Source organism: Chiroxiphia lanceolata, chromosome 3 (genome assembly GCF_009829145.1).
Source record: "Chiroxiphia lanceolata isolate bChiLan1 chromosome 3, bChiLan1.pri, whole genome shotgun sequence".
NCBI classification, from domain to species: Eukaryota; Metazoa; Chordata; class Aves; order Passeriformes; family Pipridae; genus Chiroxiphia; species Chiroxiphia lanceolata.
The window spans coordinates 19146993-19169431 of NC_045639.1; the positions used below are offsets into that span (position 1 = coordinate 19146993).

The window sequence follows — 22439 nt, forward strand, 5'->3', positions numbered from 1 at the left end:
TGGATTTCATTACTTTTATTTACAGATCAGTCAGAAAAGAGGATAAAACACCCACCCCCCCCCTTTGATTCATTTGCTACATTTAAAACAAATACAGTGTGGTTTGCTAAGACATACAAACCCCTTCGTTCAGAGAAGGCAAAGCAAGCAGTTTCCAGTGAAGTCAACTCCTTGATTACAAACACTATCAAAACTAGAAAGATCGATAATACACAGAAAGTGCTACCAGGGAAGTCTTTTACTGCTACCACAAAAGACTGACAGAAACAAACTAATAAAATCCACAGAATTTTTAAGGCCCATAAACCACCTTGTTCCTGTGTCATCAATACAAGATTTACATCCCTGGATGTGCAACATGGAAGCTGCTCCACCCGCATTACAGAGCTGAGCCATTTGATGTTGACATCCTCTGGCTACAACCCAGATACAGAAATGAAGATGGAGCTGGCAGGTTCTTTGGTCCCATTCTTATACACAACAGTTGCACATCCTTACACCAAATGTTGTATGTATTTTTTTTCAGATGCAGCTGGCAATCCACTTTTTTCCCTGGTGAACACAACAGAACAATTTTTTTTTTATGCCCCAGCTTCCAGAACCAGGTATGTCAGATACAAACTCTGTTCTCAGTAAAAAAAAATCTGCAGATTTCATAGTAGCAGAGGAAAAGTTTAAAATGTTGATCACAGTGAACCTTTAATGCCCCAAAATAAGAAGACATACACACCTCATTCTCTTTCTGGGTTTTTACATTATTCTTAAGATTTAAAGGCTCATTATGTCCAGCGTTTGAAATGAAGAACCATGATGCAACAAAGCTATCTTTGTCTCAGGCCACAGTCCATTTACATCCAAGTATATTTTTAAGTACGCTCATAATCTTAACCTTCTTAGGGGAAAAAAAACACCAAACCACAAAAATGCCTCAGAAAACAAAATACTATCTTTTCCTGACCCTTTGTTATCTGTTTCCTCCGCTGCTTTGACAATTCCTCTCCCTACCCAAACTCATCTCCACCTCCCCAGCTGCTCTCTCATCCTTTATTTTCTTTCATTTCTCTCTCCTTCATCTACTTGCTTTTCCATCCTTCCTTGGCTTTCTTTCACACATAGCACGAAGTTCTAGAAAACGAACTCATGCCCGAGAACAAACTTCTGCTCAATCATCAAAGATTTTCCCTCATTCTTGCATTTCCTTGACCCGATCTGATTTTATAAAGCGCTGGAAGTTTTTGCAGAGAAGAGCACTCAGTCTTGGGAAAGGGGCTGGCGCAGGGGTGTGGAGCTGGGACTGTTGGCCCAAGAGGTTTCTCTGATGCAGGTCTCAAATTTAATCCTGAGAAAGCAGCAATGGCCTCACATCCCCCCCTGTGGGGTGCGTGGAGCTGCTCTAGCGGACGAAGTTTGCCACCTGTGTCGCCACCCCAAAGGGAGCGGAATAGGCCGCCGCTAATCCTTGCAAGCCGACCACCAAGTAGCGACATCCCTTCTGCAGAGCTTTGCCGACGTTCTGCGAAGAGAGATGGGGAAAGGGGATAAAAAAAATGAGAGGCCGTAGAAGACACCTTCGCATAAAATCGTTCCGACAACCAGTGTCGCCGCCCCAGAAAATGAACTTCTCCCACAGCTAATGAGGGCTTGAGCATGGAAAAACATTTTATCATCTATTTTTATGTAGAAATACACACCCACAGGGTATAGTTGAAGTGAACGGATGCAGCCTCCACAGGAAGCCAGGCTTTCACGTGGGCTCCTATTCAAGAATAAAATTAGTTCAAATTCACCCTAGTTTGTAGAAGTGCATGTTTCCCACACACACAGGTTCTGGCTGTGTTAGTAACTGTAAAAGCACATAAAGCGTTAAAACTGGAGCTAAACAAGAAGACAGTAATCGCTGAGAATACATTTGTGGAAATTTTATGGCTTTTTGTCAAAATAAGATTTTTTGGCCAAAATAAGAATATGTCAATCCACTTTCATGTCTGTACATGTTTAAGAACTCATCCGTGTACTGCATAAGAGATAATTTGCTACAGACTATTTAATTGAAAACATAAATCTAATTTTGATTTTACTTCTGATGGTTTTTGCTCATATGGATGGGGAATAAATAGTGTGGTCAGTTGGGGAGGAATATCATAATTAATTGTTAGTAACTCTTCATGGTTGTGTGGAACTAGATCAAAAGCATCTCTTCTAACATGGAAAACACTAAAACAGAGTAAATACTCTAAAATCAGTAAAATCCAGTCAATATTATATTTCTTGGTTTTCTTAAATCTGGATTACAGTGGTACTGTCACATGAAAACCTTCAGCTGTTGTGATACGACTATATAGCTGAATTTTGCTTGTTTTATTCCTATGGAAACTCACTTGAAGGAAACTAAGATGCCAAAATAAAAAAGGCAAACCGATCCTGGGGGCAGAGCCTGAGGCCGGAGGAGGAGACGCGTGGCCTTCCTTTCCCACATCTGCCCTGGTCTCACTGTGTCACACTGGAGACTTCTTTCCTCCTTCCTGCCATGTGTGCAACTTTACCTACCTGGACCTTACCTGCACTTTCAGGAGCTGTTCTTTATGCCAGGGCCAAACTGGCAAACCTTCCCTGCGGGAATGTCATCTGACCAACACAAAAGGGAATACGCAGTGTTCAAGAACTGACCTGAGCTCTGAACATTGTTATAAGTGCCCCTATACCAACAGCACATACAGCAATAGGACCAGAAGCAAAGTTATGACCTGCTGCGATGTAACCACACTCACTAAACTGCACCGTATAGATTGAGCCTGCTGGCCTGGGACAGCTTCCTACTGCATGTGACCTGGAAATCACAGTGCTGGAAACTCAAAGTATCAAATGCATCATGAAAGAATGAAATATTCTATTCAAATCTTTATGAAACAGCAGGATTTGAGAGGGAGCTCCTGACTATGCTGACATCAATTTCAAAACTCAATTTCAAAAGTAAGTAACTTTGCCGAGCTGACTGGCATTTTCTGCATGTCAGACATAGCAAGCATAGCTTTACCAAAATCACCACTTTTAAAAGAATGCAGTAGAAAGTCATGGCTCACACTGACATCTGCAATCTCTGCAGTAGGAAAAGATTCCTGACAACAGAGAGGCTTTTCTTGCTAACACAGAAACTATTTTTTTGCTACAAATATCCAAGGCACACCTGAGATGTACTTAAGTGACATAAACAAGAGACAAATAATCGAATTCTTCCACATAGCACTTCTGTAACCAAAGACACTCATCTTCTGGTGGGAAGAAAATCAAACCACCAGACTGTAGGACTGGTGACTTCCCACACAGAGTAAAAGAACAGTTTTGATCCAAAATAGCTGTTACAGACGAAGAACATGTTGCACTTTTTTCTGTAACTCACAGCAGTGATTTTCAGGGGGCACCTAGAAGGCAAACTCGGCCAAGGAATGTACTGGAGGGATGTTTACCATTTCTTTCGGTCACTTCAGTAGAAGTGGAAAAAAATGCAGGCCAATTAACTGGAAGTTTTAAGGAATAGTGTTAAAACAATGACGCCGAGGGAAACGCAGAACCAAGCAAGGCAAAGTACTCGTCACATGGATCAGCTTAGTGTCATTTTCACTCCGAAGAGGCAGATTTTGTACTCTTTGATCCGGGCGAGGGTCGGTGTCCGGCCCTCCCCAGCAGCACCGGCTCATTCCCGGGAAGGTCCAGAGCAAGCCCGAAGGCTGACCCCGCCTCGGAGCTGGGCGCTGGCACTGAAATGCCCGAGGGACAAGGGGCACTTCCCAGAGCCCCTCGAAACAGTCGGTGGCGAGACTCCGCCGCCCGCCCCCTCCGCGGGTCCCCGCGCCGAGGATCCCTGTGCCGAGGATCCCTGTGCCAGGGATCCTTGTGCTGGGGGTCCCCGTGCTGGGGTTCCCTGTGCCGGAGGCCCCTGTGCCGAGGGTCCCCGCTCCGGCCGCCCCGGGCGCGCTGTGCCCTCACCTTCCCGTACTTCTTCAGCCTCTTCCCGTAGGGCCGCTTGGTGGGGGCCCGCGGCGGGCGCAGCGGCTCGTAGGAGCCGGGCAGGACGGCGAAGCGCACCTTCCTGGACCCGGTGCCCTCCTCCTCCTCCTCCAGCGCGGCCGCCCGCGGGACCCCCGCGCTGCCCCCAGGAGCCGCCGCCGCCGCCTCCTCCTCCTCTCCGGGCAGGATGGAGACCTGGTCGTCGCCGGGCCCGCGGCGGGAGAACCTGCCCCTCACCTTGGCGCCCAGCCGCGCACCCACAGTCATGGTGCTGCCGGGCGCCGACCCGTCTGCGCCAACCTCCGGACGCTTCCTCCGCCGCTGCGCCACAGGTGTGGCCGGAGGCAGCCGCTGCCCCCTCCCCGGGGCGGGACGGCTGCGGGAAGAGGCGCCCCGGCCCCCCTCGGCAGTGTGGACACCGGCCCGGGGCGGGGGGCGAGGGCTGGCGGTGCCCCCGGTCCGGACCACGGCCCCGCCGCCGCTCTGGTGCGGGGAACTTGTGTTTCGGCTTGTTGGAGAAGTGGGGACCTACCGCGGGGAGCCCGGGATTCGACCCCGTCAGCTCAGAGGGGACGGGAGGGTCGCTGCCGCGGGGTGTAGCCCCCGCATCGCCCCCGGGCAGCTTCGGCCTCCGCGCCGCGACGGCTGGAGAAACCCTTGGAAGCTCCTTCTCTGGCACCGCACGCACCGCACTGACCGACGACAGCACCGCTTTGAGAGGTCACGCTCTTTTCCCGTCAGAGTAAAAAGCCAAGCTCCCTGGTCATCCCTATCGGTGTTCCTACCAAAGGCTCGGGTGAACAGCCTCTCCTGCGTCCAGGGCTGCGTTCGGCTCCCCCTGGCCAAGAGGAAAGTGCCTAAACCTTTGTTGAGAGGCAGTTTCTCAGCGGCTTCTTCCCAGATGCTGCGGGAGGCCGATAGCCGCGTGCCTCTGCAGCTGGGCGTGCTGCAGTTCAGCAACTGTGCTTCCTGAGCGGTGTTCCTAAGCTGGGGTAGATCAAGAAAAGCAAAACTGTATAGGGAGGAGCAGTGTAATTTATTCAACCAGTTGGTATATTTATCAATATTTGATACTTATACTAACGCTTTGGACAAGCAGATGCAACACAAGGACAAACTAATCCTTTACCATGGAATTTTCTTACCAAGGAGCAAAGCCTTGAATCTCTGTCTCCCCGAGATGCTCCCATAACACTCAGCAAGTAACTCCTGCACCTAGCTTTGTCATCTGCCACAAGAATGGTGGTTCACCCCTTTCTCAGCTCCAGCCAGAAAGCTGTAATGGCCAAGTGGGCCAGTCCCACTGAAGGGTGGGAGGCATGAGTGAAGTCTCAGGTCTGTTCCTAATAGAAGTGCTCTTTCATAGTAATGGTGTCACCGCTCCTGTTACCATCATCATGTTTTTAAGTCTCCACAAGGTTGAGGTGGAGACCTAAACCAAGGACAACGTTTTGTGCTCTGAGTACGTCCCAAACAAACACCTGCCACAGACCACACGTGGCACTCAGAGCTCCTCCTTCCTCTGGGCTCTGGCTGTGGCAGCGCCTGCAAGGCCAGTCTCTGAGCTACCTCCTGGGGCCAGATGCTGAGCTTTCATCCTGGAGCTGCAGGTGTGTCCTGAAAGCTGAAAAGACAGTGAAACATAGTAGCACCACAGCTCCATGGACGGTGCAGAGCCTGAAGCAGCAAGGTATAGAAGGTAAATTTTGCACTGCTGCAGATTTTCATGAGCTACTTTCTTAGTTAGTTTGAGGGTTGAAGTAATTGCTTGATGCTGATTAAGTAGCAGCATCAAGAAATAAAATATCAATAATCCGTTTAGCAGCTGCAAAATGGGATCTTTCATCTTGTTAACCAGAAGCTATCTTGAAAAATCCTAAAGAAAAAAAAATGCATTAAATATTTTTTTGGGGCTTTGGAAAGTGTTTATGTATAGGTTTTCTATTTATAGATCCATTAGTGAATGTATACTTGCCCCTAAATGAGAAACAGAAATAGCAAAAGATTATCTGTCTTCTCAAGAGGGACAGGCCTTTCCCCAGACTGGGTTTGTAATTCACAAGTGTGCGTCATTTTCCAAATTCAACTACCAAAACCTCAGAGAATACACTTCTCAGCTGAGATTTACTGTCTCCATTTATGTGGCAGCAGGGGACTCAGCGTGTTCTGAGATGAATAGGTCCAAGGTACCCTTGGGTGTATGATACTTGGCATCAAAATCTCACCTCTTAACTCATGGAATTTTAGCATCATCGTAACTATATGGCATTAATGACACCACTTGCTTCTCCAGCAGTGTTGTTCACTCAGTGGAGCAGGAGTGAACATTTATACTCCTTTCATTGACCTATATACATTTTAATGTTTTAAACTGGATTGTGTGAAAAGGGATGCACTAAGTTTGGAAGCGTCTGTATACCTTGAAGAAATAATTCAAAAAACCACCCCAACCCAAACTATGCAGTAGTCCAACTGCTCACCCTACCCCAAATACCATCCCAAATACCCCCCAGAAATGCTGCCATGAAATCACAGTTGAATATGTAAGCCTTCTGAAAATTTGAGGCATCTCTATCCCTGCCTGGACCTGTGAAACATGACACAGCATTTAAAACTCTTCCAAATTTCTCAAGTTAAAGCTGTGCTAATGAAACACCACACTGATCCCCTCCCACATGGAAGCCAAGAACACTTGGATCCAAAATGCAGCTTATCCCACTCTTATCCAAGGAGTAACTTATATGTAAGAGGTCCATAACATGGCAGCTGTTCAAAGACCCAAAAACCAGGCATTGAGGATTCAGTATGCACCATCTCAATGATTTTCATACTAAGTACACTCTACTTGCCAATAAAAACAAGAAGTTCTGAAAAAAATCTCTTTCTTGAATCTTCCCATGTTATTCCTGCCAGGGGCAGGAGATTTGGAAAGCCAAATGCTGCATTTGGGTACAGCTACACCTTTCACACTCAGATTATGCCCTTGCTGAAGCATCTGGTGTATTTGCAATGGAGAACATTCGGTGGTTCACAGCTCATATTGCAGCAAGGCAAAAGGGAGGAGGACAGCAGGGTTTGAGAATCAGGGCATTTCCCACTGCTGGCAGTCACTGGAAATAATGCCATTTGCAAACTGCCCCTATATATAAACATTAAATTGGCACTTTGTTCCATGGGAGAGTTAAACTAAAATTTTTAAGCTCTCTCCTCTGGAAACACAATCTGTGTTTACTGGAACATTAATACATCTCTGGTTATATGGAACAGTGAAAAGCAGTGACAATCTAGGGCAAAGTTAGCCATGGAAAAACAGCGCCTGTAAAGCGGGAAGCTATCCTAAGTACTTAATCTACTGTCTCACAGCATGACCTATATTTTTTGCACTGAACCTTCTGAAAAGGCAAAGGGTTTTGTTTCATGACTAAGTTCATACACAACCTTGCATTAGCACTGTGGTTATGTTCCATTTGTGTATTTTCAAGGATAACTGAACATTTATGGACATTTATGGGTAAATCGAGCAGACACACAACCCCTTCGCAAAGCTGATTTTTGGTGAGTTTCTGAAAAGCTCTTGGACATCTATTTCTAAGAAGTTCTAACCCACTGACAGTTTCTGGACAGCACAGGATCACTGAACTGCTGCAATGCTAATCCTGAATTCACATGATGTTGAAGATGAAGCCTGCACACCTTTAAACTATTTTGCTACCCGTGGTAATTATTGCACTTTTATAAAGGGCAAACAACAAGTATTTTAGTATGAGAACTGTTCAAGTAAGTTTTAATAGAGTGCACCAGTGAATCAAGATGACTTGCATCAGATTTTGTTTCCATGAACATCAGATAAAAAAAAAAAAAAAAGAAAAGGGGCTACAATTCTTTCTTTCCAAACACCACCCTTTTTCTAAGGCAACAATACACGTCCATCTCCGAACATAACTGTTACATAGGAAAGCTACATCACAGTACAGTATGTAAAGTCCATCTCGGTCAAGAAGCCATTAGAGAATGGCACATTTACTACACTTACAGCCTTCTAACTTAGGGTTACAGAGTTTACCACAGCTTTTTTTTTAATTTTTATTTTTTAAAGTGACAATTTCTTAATGAACTTTCTATTCTTCACAAGAGTGTGCAGATGGGGCCCATATGTTGATATTACAGTAATTACGACATTAAATAACATTGCACAACCAACCTCTATGGTTAATTCAGTACAAAAGAACAAGTATTAAAATGTACCAGTACTAGTGGTTTTACACAGTTTATAATCATTAATTATGAAGGAAAAAAATGTGGGGCTGTTTTTTTTTTTTCTTTTCTGTAGGCAAGTGCCTAATTACAAAGCTGCACATTACAGGCATAATGATGTGGAATAAATACAAGAAATCTGGTAAAATATTAAACACAAACAGGTTACATGGGAACAAACTGTACAACCACAAAAGCATAAATCAACAATTTATCATTATAAACAATGTATGTTTAGCTGTAAAATATTACGTGGAATTGCATGTACTCTTTGGGGGGCACATGTTCCAAAAGCCAAGCTAATTCCTGAGGTGGTATTATTAACTTATACAATTGGTCAACACTTCAGATTATCTTGTGCTATTAAACAGTCCCAATGTTAATATATTTCCATAAAATGGAATTTGTAGTATTCTGAAGGCAGCAAACAAGTGATATTTTACACCATGATATTCAAATGAAATAATTCCGGTTCTCCATTTTGGTGCTACATTTGTTAATGGGCCATGGGAGTAAGGACTGGAATTTGCAGACAGAACACCACTTACGCCTGGTTTCTGTTCCCCCACAGCTCTGAGCTGGCCCAAGGCAAAACAAAGTTTCTAAACTGTAAGTGCCAACACTGTAAACAAGTTTGTCTCTTTTTTTCGACTAAACACTGTCCAATAACGAGGATAAGAGCCAAAGATAAGCAGGAACAGTCTCGTGTAGAACAAAAGCCAATTCCTCGACTTTTGGTTCAATTAATGAACAATCTTTAAATAATTAAAAATGGTCATGCTACAGTTGTGAAATTGTGCATTTGACTCAGGACACGAGTTTTTTAAAAAACGCATGGTAGAGGTAAGACTTATAAAAACACCAAAAATGTAAATGATAGGGAAGAACTTTTTCAACTCAAAGCATCAAACATACATTTCTGTGCAGAAATCTAGACAACTATACAAGATCTGAATTTAAGCAGTCATCTTTTTATTATACAACTCTATGAACATAAAATGAACAGAATGCTCTATATACTTACCTGTACATGTGAACATAACTTCTTTAGCTACAGTTATTTAATATAGGTCATACTGGATTTAACTTTACAATTCTGAATAACTATGTATAACCTTATTGCAATAAGGGCAATTTCTACATGGGGAGTTTCACAGGCCAATCACATTAGGCGTAACCAGTACATTCAAAGTGTAGATCATGTATGAATCTTCCCTGATCCCAAAGAATTTAGGTTCTCTTTACAGCTTAAGCTCGTTCGCTATCTTGGATGCAATGTTCTTAAATGCGATAGAAGTCCCAGATATTCTCTTGAAACGAACTCCATTGAGCGACAATCGTGGCAGTTTGCAGACTTCCATCTCCCACTGAACAAGGCTGTCTTGTCGTGCATCACCGTGAACACAGAAGAGCAAAAACCTCTCCTTTTGTTCGTAATCACAGTTATTAGCATCTAACACTTTCCGAATCTCTCTCATCATATCGTTCGGGTCCATAGAACTAGTGGTCTTCATACTCCACGTGAACCGCAAGGAGCGTGGCTTCGAATCTTTACTATCCTCCTTCTCTCTGTCTTTTGGCTCCCCAGAAACACTCCTGGAACAAGTCACATACAGAAAAGTCAAAACCAAAAGCAGTAGAACCAAGAGATAGCAGAGAAATACAGTTGTTGAACAGGGGTTTCTAAACTGCGACTGACCCACCACTAGTCACACGCAAGCTAATTCCAAGAGTTAGACAGATACTGCTGGAACAGTCGTGCCCCATCTCCTGCACACGTGTGCCTCAGCACAGCACTGTGCCACAGTAGTGGCACACGAGCAAAGCAAGTTTGGAAACCCCTGCTCTACAACGTTCTGATGACAACATGTGCAATGGTAACTGCAGCGGACACATGTTACTCCATACTGCTCCAAAGAAAGTGGAATCTATGTAAAAGCATGACTGAAGTTCTGCTGATTTCATGATCTGGAGCATGCCATACACCAACAAAACTGAAGTTGAGGGACACAATCCTGAAGCATAAATCATACTGTAAAAGCAGCAGAGGAAGAAAACCCACCCTGTGATTCACAAGTCTTCAGTTAATTCCCTCCCCATCTTTTTCACCTCTCCCCCCTTTTGCGTTTATTATGTATTTTTGACCTCTCTCTGTGTCAAAAGACCTTATAATAACATGTTTTATTTTAACTGATGAAGCAGAATTTTGTGCTGTAATTTGGTTGTAAAGAGCTTGAGGTCACCATTTGAGTACAGGGCCAGCAGCTTTTTCACAGAAGAAACAGCGACATGTAGACACAAAGTATTTTATTTGATACAATGACTCGGACAAAATTGCAATGGAATAATTTCCAATTAACGTTCTTAGTCTGATATGCTTCCTTACCAAGTAGATTACTTATTCCACTGTAGAAAGCATTTTGAGAAACAGCACTCATTATTTTAAAGTCACTCCACAGTTAGCTACATCTGTTCTTGTCCCAGGTACCCATGATGCTGATGCCTCCCCATCTGTCACTGGGGAAAGGTGCTGTTCTCATTTTGATAAGTCTACAAACTGTCATTTTCCAGAGAGGAGTCAAAACAAGCATTTTTAATTTAACTTTTGGTGTGATCCCCAAAGAACCACGTTGATATTAAGGGATAGAGCATGGCAGAGATAAGGTCTCAAATGACTTTTTTAGCCCAAAACAGACACTGTAGGATGACAAAAAGCAGAGAAAGCTAGAGAATGAAAGCAAGAGCTGAAAGCAACTTCACACTTTGTTTCATTTGAACACTTGATTAATCTCTTTTCCCTTTCCACATCCAAGAATGACAGCTAATAGACTTTGAATTGAAAAGGGCTAACTTAAATAAATGCATTGTGTATTATACAGTGTATCCTGTTAAAAATGTGCTAGGTTGTTTTGTTTGTTTGTTTGTTTTAAATAGAGGCTTTCTTTTTTGAAAACTAAGTTGATACTTTGTGTAAGTGACCAGTTTAGAATGCAAACTACAATGCCTGTTCATTAGAGAGCAGAAAAACAAAGAGTTATGCACTGTGCTTAAGCACACCAAAAATGCAGAACCAAATGCTGAAACATGGCAAAAGAGCAGATATACTGGAAAATGAGCACATGAAGGAATGTTTTATTACTAACAAAGCACCTATAGATTTGTGTACAGTGGTTGCCATACAAAGTCAATATTTGGCAGTCACCACCCCTTTCGTCTGAATGTCACTTGTTTTATTTCTCAGTGCAAGGGACATTCATTCCTCAGGGACTATAAGGTGTTTACTTCTGGCAAACAGCAGCTTTAGTAATGAGCACAGTATGTAACTAGAGTAAAAATTTAATAGATACATATATACACACAGACACACAGAAAATATACTACATTTTCCACTGAAACCAAAAGTAAACACCATTAAATATTTATAAGCCAAAACATGATTTGAAGTGCCTAAATGATTGGTTAACTCCTACAAGGGGCTTTATTATTCAAAGAAATATGCTTACATAAAATTTTATATTAAATACTTCGCAAGAAAGCAGATATAAAGGAATATAAAGAGGGATATAGAGGATCTCACCAAAACCCCCTCCCCCCAAATAAAAAACATTTTTGAAATACAGATTACTTAAGCACTATTCTATTTTACATCCTGATTAAAAGCCTTTAAGAAATCACTTAAACCTTGATGCGAAAGACCTAGGAGCGAAGTATTAATAGTGACTCCTCACCTTGAGGTGTCAGTTCTGCCACTGGCTTCGCCTTCACTTGGATCCCTCAAAACAAAGTTAAGGTTGAGATTCAATGATAAAGGTGAAAAATAAAAGTTAAGAAAACCTACACCTAGAACAATGTTAAATAGCTACTGAAGAAAAAAAAAAGAAGATCAGTATAATAATGTCAAGCCTAATATTGTTTAATAGTATTTTTTCACAGCTGTAATTTTAGTTTCCCTTTATGATACCTTAACTTCTTTCAACTCTGACATGTAATTGTTTGGGTTTTTTTGTTTGTTGTTTGGGTTTTTTTTCCAAACTGACGGCAAAATTAACACCTTGTTCTCAACCTACTGCAGACAGAGCAATGGTCACATGTAATTCCAGCAAGCACAGAGGAGCAGTCAGTCAAGGTGGTCCAGGGGGGCTCCACTCTGCACCCTTGTGGGTCAGGCCTTTACATGTCAGTCCTGAAAGCACTTCAGGACATGCCTATGCTTAAGCACACTCAAGTAATTAACAGTAAGATGTGCCTAAGAGTTTGTGAGACCAAATGTTTGGAGCCCAGTTCACAAAGGTTACTTCAAGATCTGCTTCAGCAAATCAGCTGTTACACTGACTTCAGTCAGATTGCTGGCAAGCTTGAGGTTAAACATATCTCTTACAAGGAATTTATATTATAGCTTTTTAGTATGAGGCAACTTGAAATATATCCACACATTGTACAAGCCACCTAGGTATGTTCCTAGTGCTGCTGTACAAACATTTTAGCACCCATTTTCAATTATCTAATTAATTTAATACCTTCAAAACACCAATATTTTATTAACTAACATCAGGGAAGTATTGCTTGACATAAACCATTGATTCAAAGTACTTCAATACCCTATTCACTAAGCATTCTTCATTAGGCATGAATTTATATACTTACCAGGAAAGGCATTTACCTTTGCCAAAAGTTAGTAAAAAAAAGTCTTTCATGACACCTTCTAGTCAAAGTATGCTTTAAAGCATTATTTCCTGAACAGTACAGAAGTTAAAAGGCACGCAGTTATGCGATCCAACTCAAAGAACAGCAAAAAATAAAACCCTGAACCTCCACCCATGTAATCCCAGCCACTAAGTCTTAAACAACACAAATGGTAACAAAATAAAAACCACAACAAAACAACACCAAAACACCCCACCATCACCAGCAACAAAACAAACACATTCCCTACAAGGCCTTTGCTATAGGAAAATATACTTTTAACACTATAAAACATAATAGAAAATTGTATAAAGTCTTGTATACTACAGATACATCAATTTAAGATATGTTAATTCTAAACACATTTTACAATACTCTTTTTATATTGTGATTTAACATAATGAAAACATTAATTCTTTGATCTCTTAAAAAAAAAAAGGCAGCAAGGAACTATTCCTTGCAAATAACAATGAGCTATTACACAAAAAAACCAGCCTGAACTCTTTAAATTGGTTAGTTACTCAACAGAAGATACCTTCTTCCCATTTAGAGATCTACACTGACACCACAGTTGACTAATTTGCTGTAACTTTTTTTTCCCCTCTTTAAAACCAGAGGACAATTCTCTCCTTGCACCTATGTAAGTGCTGGAGATACCAATAATGGAGGACCATAGTCCTGTATCTTCAGGTTTCTGAAAAAAGAAATTAATTCATATCCCTTTTTTTTTTAGGTCATCATAGGAGTTATTACTTAGACACACACTGATGCACTATCAGCTCATCAGGTGAAATCAATTTTATGAGGAACATCACTGCATTTCTAACTTTCTCTCTTCTTTTCTCTTGTAGTGCCCCACCTTATGCAATTCATAATGTTTTCCTTACAAATTTGCAACTACAAGCTTAATGCAGCCTTGAATTTATCCTTTTTTTCCCCTACACACAAATGACAATTCAGTGCATAACAGCATGATTCTGTAAGGGAAAGACAAATTTCCAGTATATAAGTTTGTTGTAAAACTGACAATAATGCGGTATGGACGCATCCATGAACAGGCTTAAGAATTATAGGTAAATCACTGTTAGAAAGAGGCAAACTGAAAATTAAGCCCCCTTTTGAGAAAGGTTTTTGACTGCTAAGTCAGCAGTTACTTGATATTAAACAGCATATTTGAAAATCTTTCCCAGCACCTCTTCTCACAGTACTATTACTGTTAGCATCACTGCAGAAATGAATGCAGATCCAGGATGTGTGGGCTTTCTTCTTTCAGAATCCTGAACTTAAATTGCAAGAAGCTGGTGACATAATAGAAGAGGGTGTATGATACTGAAATATTATTACTTCCAGATATCCAGACTTCGGTCCGCTTCTAAGCTTCTCATTTCTTTGCAGATTTCAGAATTCCCCAAAATAATTTGGTAATCCATATTCCTTCTAAGCACACTAATAAAATCATTGTAATTGCTGTAAATACAGCCCTTGCAACAAACTGCATCCAGTTAAAAAAGTAAAACAGTTAAAATTAAATAATGACTCATTTTGAAGTCCCTGTTTTCAGTATTTAAATTAATTTGATTTTAACTTCACTGTATCATCTTTGTATATTTTAGCTGTAAAGCAGGAGCAAAAACTCCTTTTGAGCAGCATTCTCTTGCTCCTTTAAGATAAAGAAGCCAGATAGCTGGTCAAACATAACAGCTACAATATATACAGAGAAGCAAAACAAGGCAGATTCTGGAAGGAACACACAAAACAAGCAGCATTCTAACTAAATTTATATTTACTTCAGACTTAAACTGTAAATTCTCAAAGACTTCACAATTACAGCCCTGGTTACAGGCTGAGCTCTTTAAAATTTTTTTCTCTTAAAAATCGAGGTACTAACCTGCGGACAAACTTGGAAGTTATCTTGCTTATTATACCAGTGGAAGTCCCTCTTCTAGCATGTGCAAAAGCACCGGTTTCATGGGATGGTGAGGCAGGTGGTCCATTGTAAGTGGCATTACGCCGCTCCCTCAGCTGCTCCCCATGGAAAGTGCTTCGACTTGAACTCCCCCGAGGAAAGCGGGTTCGGTCTGGAGTGGTAGTGCTAATACTATGAGCAGACGGGGAAGCAGCAGGCACTCTTTGAGTTGCACTGCTGGGAAAACAGAAGCATGAATAAAGAGAAAGACTATGCTAAAAACCCTCCTACATGACAACTTCGAAGACAGGAAAGAAACCCCGCTCTTGATTCTTTTTATTTTAAAAACTGAATCTGCTACTGATTTGCTTTTATGATTCGTACCTAGAAATGATCAAGAGAGATTTTCATTGTAAAATCAAATTATCTTAAGCATTGGGAGCAGTTAAAAAAGCATACACAGAGAACAGGACAAAGGAAAAAGGTAGAAAAGTCTGTAGCAAAATCTGGAAGTGTTCCCAGCCCTCTTCTGAAAAAATGTGTTCATCGAAACCTTTAACACAAGAACTCCTAAAAAACTTAATGGATATTTCTTAAGTAATTGTCTGACAGAAATAAATGTGTAAAGCTACTCAGGCAGTTAATGGTAAGGACAACTATACTATGGTGCTTTTAGACACAAATGAGTTTAGCAACCTACAAATCAGAGAGGTTAACATTTCAGTACTTCATCTGAATTTATGGTGGCCTGCGTTGTACGGTCCTGTCTAAAGTAGTCAAATTTTTAACTTGAATTTTCCAGAAGTTTCCAGAAGGAGGCAGTCAAGGAACTTCTTTAACTGTATGCAAACATGTTTCTCATGAACAAAACCAGGCTTAAATCATCTGTAATGTCCACAGTACTTGAGGAAGCTACTGCTTCAAAACAGAACGCAATGTGACAGTTTCGATTTGACTACAAACATACTGAGGCCTATCGTGAACTGAACAACAGCATTTTTGAAGTGCACAGCACTAAAGAAATAACCAGCCATTTCTTACCTTGGTCGGTAAGCTTCAGTACCATCTTTGATGGTTGGCAGTGTAACTTTTATAGGATGACCAGAGGCAGACATAGACTTTTGATGTCGAGGGCGCGTGGATACGGAGGCTACTGCAGAGCCTCCAGAAGATGTGCTACTCGCAGACATTTCTGTCAGGCTTTCGCCGTGGCAGCAAGGCAGGAGAGATGGACAAAGGGAAAGGAAAAAGAAAGGTTAGTGTAAAACCCTTTAAATGATTTCTTCTTTTAGAACACAGCAAGTGCTGTTTAAGTAACCAGAAGGACTGAGTGACCAGGTTGTCTTAGTCAGCTAAAGTAAAGAATACAGAATTGTGAGAAAATTGTGTTCATCCATAAATCAATTCACCATAAATCAATTCACACATGCTAAGTTAGGCCTTTTCATTCCTCCCAAGGTTAAAGCTTACACACAAAAAGTAATGAAGAAAGACCACAAAGAATACATAGATATAGGAAAAAATACTGAAAAAGAAGTTTGTAAAAGGCTTAAAGAGTTTGATTAAATAGACTCTCCTTTTGTGGATACCCCTATTTGCAGTTAAAACAAACATTTAAAACTTGAAACATTTGGAACTGTTGTCACACTATCACTTGGAATTGACTGTGTTTTTAAAGGACCAATTTGTACTTCTCCTCTAGACTATCCCAGCCACTGCTAGGCTGAGTCAACCCTTTCAAAGTACAGTTTCTTCTACCGGTACTTTTATTTCTCCTTCCTAAAGTGGCAAGAAAGATGAAAGTAGTGGCAAAACTATTGTGTTATTAATTTTTAAAAGAAAAGTCAAATGACTTAAGGCAAACTACAGCTTTGCCTCTACAAGCCTAAGTGAAATTGCATTAATAATATATTAGCAACTACAGTCCCAAAGCTAAATAATACCAGTAGCAAAGAGGTAAAGATTTCAGATTAATAGTTCGACGACACAAGGCATTCATCTGCACCAAATCCAAATACAACTGCAACACAATGTCTTGTGGGAAAGGCATATAAAACTCAAAAAAAAATTCTTCATTTCTCGGAATACGCCCAAAAAACTGAGTATGATATTCATTGCACTCACGAAAGGAACAGGGATTAAGAATCTTTATATAGAAATATATATTTCCTATATATAGAAAAAAATTAAACTGTAAAATGAAAAACTTTGAAATAAAATCCCGACTTTTTAAAGTGTTTTTTGTACTAAATCTCTTGAAAGAAAAAACTACCTATCTTTGTGAGATCGGAAAAAAATATTGTAGCATATATTTTAACCCTATATCTGAAAAAAATGTTATTTTCTTTCTTTTCAAAAAAAGGATTCTTACTACCTTAGTTTCAAATATTTTGAACATTACACAAAAATTTGAGGAGACACTTTGAAAGCACCCATCCAATAATTTGAAACTAATACTGAAAATTAGTTTTCTGCTTTTTAATGTACCTCCTTAAAGGACTTTAAAAACTTTTTTAAATAGCTGTATTTTATAGGTTCCACAGCTCATAATTTTATGACAGATGAATAACCTTATACTTCTCTTATTTCCAAAATTACATGCATCATTGAAAAAATTAAAGCTCTGTGACAGAAAAGAAAACCAAACTAGTTTACTAGATTATGTTGTCTCATGCTATGTATTTTTTTGTTTATTTTACATGAACCATTTTATTTGAATAGCTTAAAAAACATCAGTATAAGAGTTGTAACTTGAATCTAAAAAAAAAAAAAAAATCCAGATTTTATTACTCTCCATTAAAGCCAATATTTTGCCTCTCAGTCAGGTATAGGGCTTAACTAACACCAAGGATGAACAAAGGGCATATTTAAAAACTGCCAGTAACTGTGGCATTGTTAAAAACAACACTATTTAACAAAACATACTAAACTGAGCATAATTATCATCTCATACAAAGACACAATTTGGTTACCACCACTATGAATATATTATTTAAACCAAAAAGTTGTATTGAAAATGAACGTTTTAACAGTGTCAGCTTTTTGAGCTATTACAGGGGGAAATGAAAAAGGATCAAGCTACACTGTCAGAGCGATCCATCTGAAGTTCCCCACAGTATATCTGCCCACTTAGCAGTTAGTTGTTAGCACAGATATTTTATTCTGTGTTGGAAGGCAACCCTTGGTAATAAATGTGATTCCATTCAAAGAGGCAAAGGCTGATTGACACATGTAGTCAAAAAGTTCACCACAAACACAGAAACAGCAGTGGAAGACAAGATGAAAACATACACTTGAACTTCATGTATTTCATACCATGCTTCGTAATGGTACTGATTAATTGCATAACATGCTTCTTCTTGTGCCTCAGTTCTTGTACCCAAATTAATAAGCAAGAAAAGTTGAACAGTACCTGTTGTCCTTCCCATTCTGTATTGCAGAATAGCGATCTGAAGAACGTTCACAAACGTAAGTGTTCCTCCTTGTCATTCCACTACCAGAAAACACATTATTCTAGAAGAAAAATAAGACTAAAATTAAATACTTTCTTCTACTGTAATTATGTTGTACAAAAATGTAAACATCAGAAGCAAATCAAAACAGCATTTCAACTGTTTATTTATATTCTTGAAGTTTTCAGATGTACTAGATCAATCTGTTGACATAAATCATTTATATCATCAGCTATTTTATCCAACAGCTCATTCACCATTGCAAGTATGCTAAGAGAAAACACAGGAATTTAATTTTGCTGACACTTGCTTAATTTAGTATTATTATGCCATTCCCACTTCCTGTGCTACAGAATTATTTGTCCCTCAGATCAACTAAACTGGAACACCAGAGAACACACCTATGGGTGGTTGAAAGGCTTCCCTGCACAGATTAATTTGCCAGCAAGGGCTCCAGCCTTACAGTTTGTTGCCTCTGTCAAAAGAGCTTTCAACAGGAAAATGAAAATATTATCGACCTGTGTCAGTCAATCCAGAAATTATGATGCACACAACGTAGCAAATAGGTTTTGTATCAGCAAATACTGACAGGAATTTCTTTCTATTAATTTCACTTTGCATACACTTCACAAAACATCTACAAATGTTCTCCTCCACCCCTATCACACACACAGGTTACCAGCTGAAGGCTTACTTTTAGTACATGATGTACAATTCTCAGTTTTTAATGCAGTAGATATTGAATTTAGGGTGGGAGAGGTTGCAACATGCTAAGATTGCATACTGACACATGCTGGCAAAAGATTCCAAATACACCAGACTTGGGTACTGTAGGACATTATGAACTCTGCACGATTTACTGTGCTTAGGTCACTCTCACCTACAATTTTTCAGCATTAATATGACCCCACAGAGACTACTGAATAAACTGTTTCAAGGCTAATTTGTAAGGAAGATTAACAACTGCAGCAATTGTTTCTGAAGTTAAATTCTCATAAGTTAGACTAATATGACTGAAGGTGATAAATGTTTTCAAGAAATTCTGCCTTCCATAACATCATGTTATCCCCAAAGTTACACAAAAATATTTTAAAATTACCCACATCAAGTTAGCTTTGTTGACTTTAAATGTTTGACTTTTAAAAAAACCAATTTCACTTTCTGTGTAAGCTGCTCAACCTTGAACTACTGTTGCAATATCAGACACTAATATTCCTTAATCGTGCCCATCACAAAGCCTTTCAAAGTCCCAGAATAGTAACAGGGCTAAAAATGTACAAATACTGAAGTTGCCATTAGCAAGTAAATCAATTTCTCATTCTTCATAGCAAAGATACTCCATTTAATTAGTTCTCACAAAGCAGAGAAATGCTTTTGACATATCAGCTTGTACCATACATGACTGTAATCAGCTTTAGGGTAATATAGTTTTGGGAAAGCTCAGATATGAAATCTTAGAAGACTCAAAAATTCCTGCATGCAATACACACAGCCATAATTTCAAAGACTCTTGGGGAGGGGGTGGGGGACAATGATCATATTTAAAATTTAATTTTTTAAAAAAAAATATTAATTTGCTTGTTCAATTTCTGAATACAAGAACCAGGTTGTAAATCATAACATCAACAGGCACATGCAGCAGGGAACAAGTGGGTTGCTCCCCCTCACCTCACCCCATTCCTGAAGTCCAAAATGAAGCAGTTTCAGAAAAAGTAACAGCCAAATTTATGGAGAAGGTTCATGAGGGATATTATGTAGGATTAATAGATGAAATCTCTGATTCAGAAAGTCCCTTGACTTTCTTGTAGATACACAAGCATTCAAAACCAGAAAAAGAGCACTCCATATTGGCTCTGTTCTTACGTTCTTTCCCTAAATATCCACTATTTGTCTTGACAAAACTTCAGTTTGCTCAAGTGCAGACATTCTCATGCTTACTGTTATGTTAGTGTTACAAAAAGTAAAGTTGGTGAGGGGAAGGGAAAGGTTTATTTTAAAAGACCCACTGTAGCCTATTTCTGTCTGCCAGTAAAAGTTACCAGAAATAGACTTAGTGGCTTAGTCAGTAACCATTATGTCTATAGCAACCCTGTGCTGCAGATTTTGTTAAAATAGGGAAAAATAAATATAACGAGCCAAAAGCACACACACTCACACTGGTAACTGCACTTGATTTCTTTCTGTCTGGACCCACAAGAGGACTTGCAGCCATCTCTCCTTTGGATCCCACTGTAGTGCTGCCAAGTTTGCGTGATACATCCTTGTCCCACTCTTCTTTCTGTTCACTTTCCACGCTATTTGCCTGAGACCTTTTTGTGTATGACACAGCAGGAGGAATTGAGGGACCAACTGCCAAATAAAAACAGTATTAATAAATACCTAAAAATAGTCACTGCATTTTTCTTGGCCAAAGTAGTCTAAATATAGTTCCCTGAGTCCAAAAAAAGCATCCGAACAACTATGACGGCAAACTCAGCACATATACCAACCTACTAAACTGAGCTTTGACAGCCTGTTTTCTTTTAACTCACTCTCTCTTCACCACCAATTTGCAGTTCAGAATTAGTTCCCATTTCATATCACTATGTAAAACCTAGAAGAGTATTTTAATTCTCATTTTAGACCCATACAATTTGTACGATATTATGACAAAAGGAATTAGAGGATGTTTTTCAAAGTATTTCTCTAGTACTTTTTGCCACATACCTTTTCCTCTAAATACCGTGAAAGATTATTTTCCCCTGAAAACCATAGGACTGCTTTATTTAAAAGCATGTTTTACACTTTCCCCCCCCATCATTCTTTAAAATGCTTTGGAAAAACTCCTTCGTCAGTTGACTTCTATATTCCCTTAAAATAAAAGCACATCAGCTAACAATTTTTATAATATGGGTTGCTTTTTCGGACAAAAAAAGGGGGGGGGGAACAATGTGAATTAGGCAGAGAAGAGGGCCAAACATTTTAGAAGTATTTATAACAATTTGATAGCTCTCTGAGGAAAAAAATCATCTTCCATTTAGTGTTTTAACTTTGTGACATAAGCACTTTCAGCCAAAAATGTTTCCTGAATACTTGGTAAAATTGTTGTCTCTTGGAACCAAATAATTTGCCCCTGCCTCCAAATGTACTGATAAAAATAATGGTTTGCTGCCCTTGGGATTATCCAGGCCAGTATTTGCCATTAGTTCCTAAACAGAACGCACCCACAATGTCTTATTTAGTGAGTCAACCAAGTATCAAGTCCAAAAAATTAAATCTCTGCAATCCAGAAGCGTTCATACAGATAGAAGCATCACAGCAGAGCACGATGAGATACACAACAAACGCACAGAGTGGTGGACCTGCCAGGTTCACAAAACACTTCACACCCAGGCTAAGATTGTGTATGTTACTTTACTTGTTGGAATGTCATCCCCACCGTGATCACTGAACCGCCGCTGTTTCTGGTTGGTCGATATACTGCGCTGGACCTTCAGGTGAGCGGGAGACTGCACGGAGCTGTTGTTGAGGTCGCTGCTGGGACGAGATCTTTGACCCAAGTTGCTGCTGGACAAGGAATCGCCTACTTCAAACTACAAGAAAAACAGTTTTTCAAAGCATAAACAAAATTCAACAGTGCTGGTGTTTTTATGGCATAATAAGGCAAAAAGTCCCAACAGAAGGCTTTTTTTCTTTGTAGTTTAAAATTGTATCCAGAGTAGAATATTCTTCAAGATGGATTTTATCACTTCATCTATGTTTAACGTGCTTTAAAAACACACAGCTAAAGCTAAGTTAATGAATGCTCAAAATAAAATTAGAAGAATCTTGACAGAAAGAAAAAGTGTGCTATTTTAAAACCTTAGCCACGGAATGGCTCCCTCTGGTTTTTTTTTTTTATTTTATTTTAAAGCCTAAAAGCATTCATAGCTTCAGAACAATTTCAAAATGCATCGGACTGAGTCAGAAGGGCTAAAAATGCAAGTACTGATTAAAGGATTCTTTATGGCCTTCTAAACACCTTTATGTAACTGGTATGTAACTCAGCCACCGGTTGGTTGATATCTAAGAAGCAGAAGTTGTAAGTAAGAGCAGTGGAAAAAGACAAATATCCTCTTCCAAGCAATTTGAGTCAAAATGATTCTAGACAGATTCCCTTC

The 22439-nt window shown here is 39.9% G+C and overlaps 2 protein-coding genes across 6 annotated transcripts in view; both read right to left on the reverse strand.

Annotated features, from left to right (window-relative positions):
- On the reverse strand, window positions 1–4338 carry C3H1orf115 (chromosome 3 C1orf115 homolog). The gene is made up of 2 exons (XM_032684271.1): window positions 3985–4338; window positions 1–1513 (listed from the first exon to the last, which is right to left on the reverse strand). Exons 1-2 carry the CDS (start codon window positions 4270–4272, stop codon window positions 1394–1396), a joined length of 408 nt encoding a protein of 135 aa, XP_032540162.1. The 5' UTR covers window positions 4273–4338; the 3' UTR covers window positions 1–1393.
- A 3422-nt stretch (window positions 4339–7760) lies between these two features.
- Window positions 7761–22439, reverse strand: part of MARK1 (microtubule affinity regulating kinase 1) — a 58463-nt gene continuing 43784 nt past the window's right edge. For 2 of the 5 annotated variants that reach the window (XM_032682505.1, XM_032682509.1), the window contains 7 exons: window positions 21719–21872; window positions 20456–20649; window positions 18261–18361; window positions 15890–16048; window positions 14831–15085; window positions 11988–12032; window positions 7761–9855 (listed from right to left, as the gene is read on the reverse strand). In XM_032682505.1, coding sequence (XP_032538396.1) covers window positions 9501–9855; window positions 11988–12032; window positions 14831–15085; window positions 15890–16048; window positions 18261–18361; window positions 20456–20649; window positions 21719–21872 — 1263 coding nt within the window. In that variant the 3' untranslated portion in view covers window positions 7761–9500. The remainder of the gene's footprint in view (window positions 9856–11987; window positions 12033–14830; window positions 15086–15889; window positions 16049–18260; window positions 18362–20455; window positions 20650–21718; window positions 21873–22439) is intronic. The other 3 variants (XM_032682506.1, XM_032682508.1, XM_032682507.1) reach the window with 3 other exon arrangements.

Coding starts and splice junctions, on each gene's coding strand:
- C3H1orf115 (XM_032684271.1), bottom strand. CDS start 4,272: ATGACTGTGGGTGCGCGGCTGGGCGCCAAGGTGAGGGGCAGGTTCTCC. Junction 1,514..3,984: donor GGCTGAAGAAGTACGGGAAG/GTGAGGGCACAG, acceptor CTCTCTTCGCAG/AACGTCGGCAAAGCTCTGCA.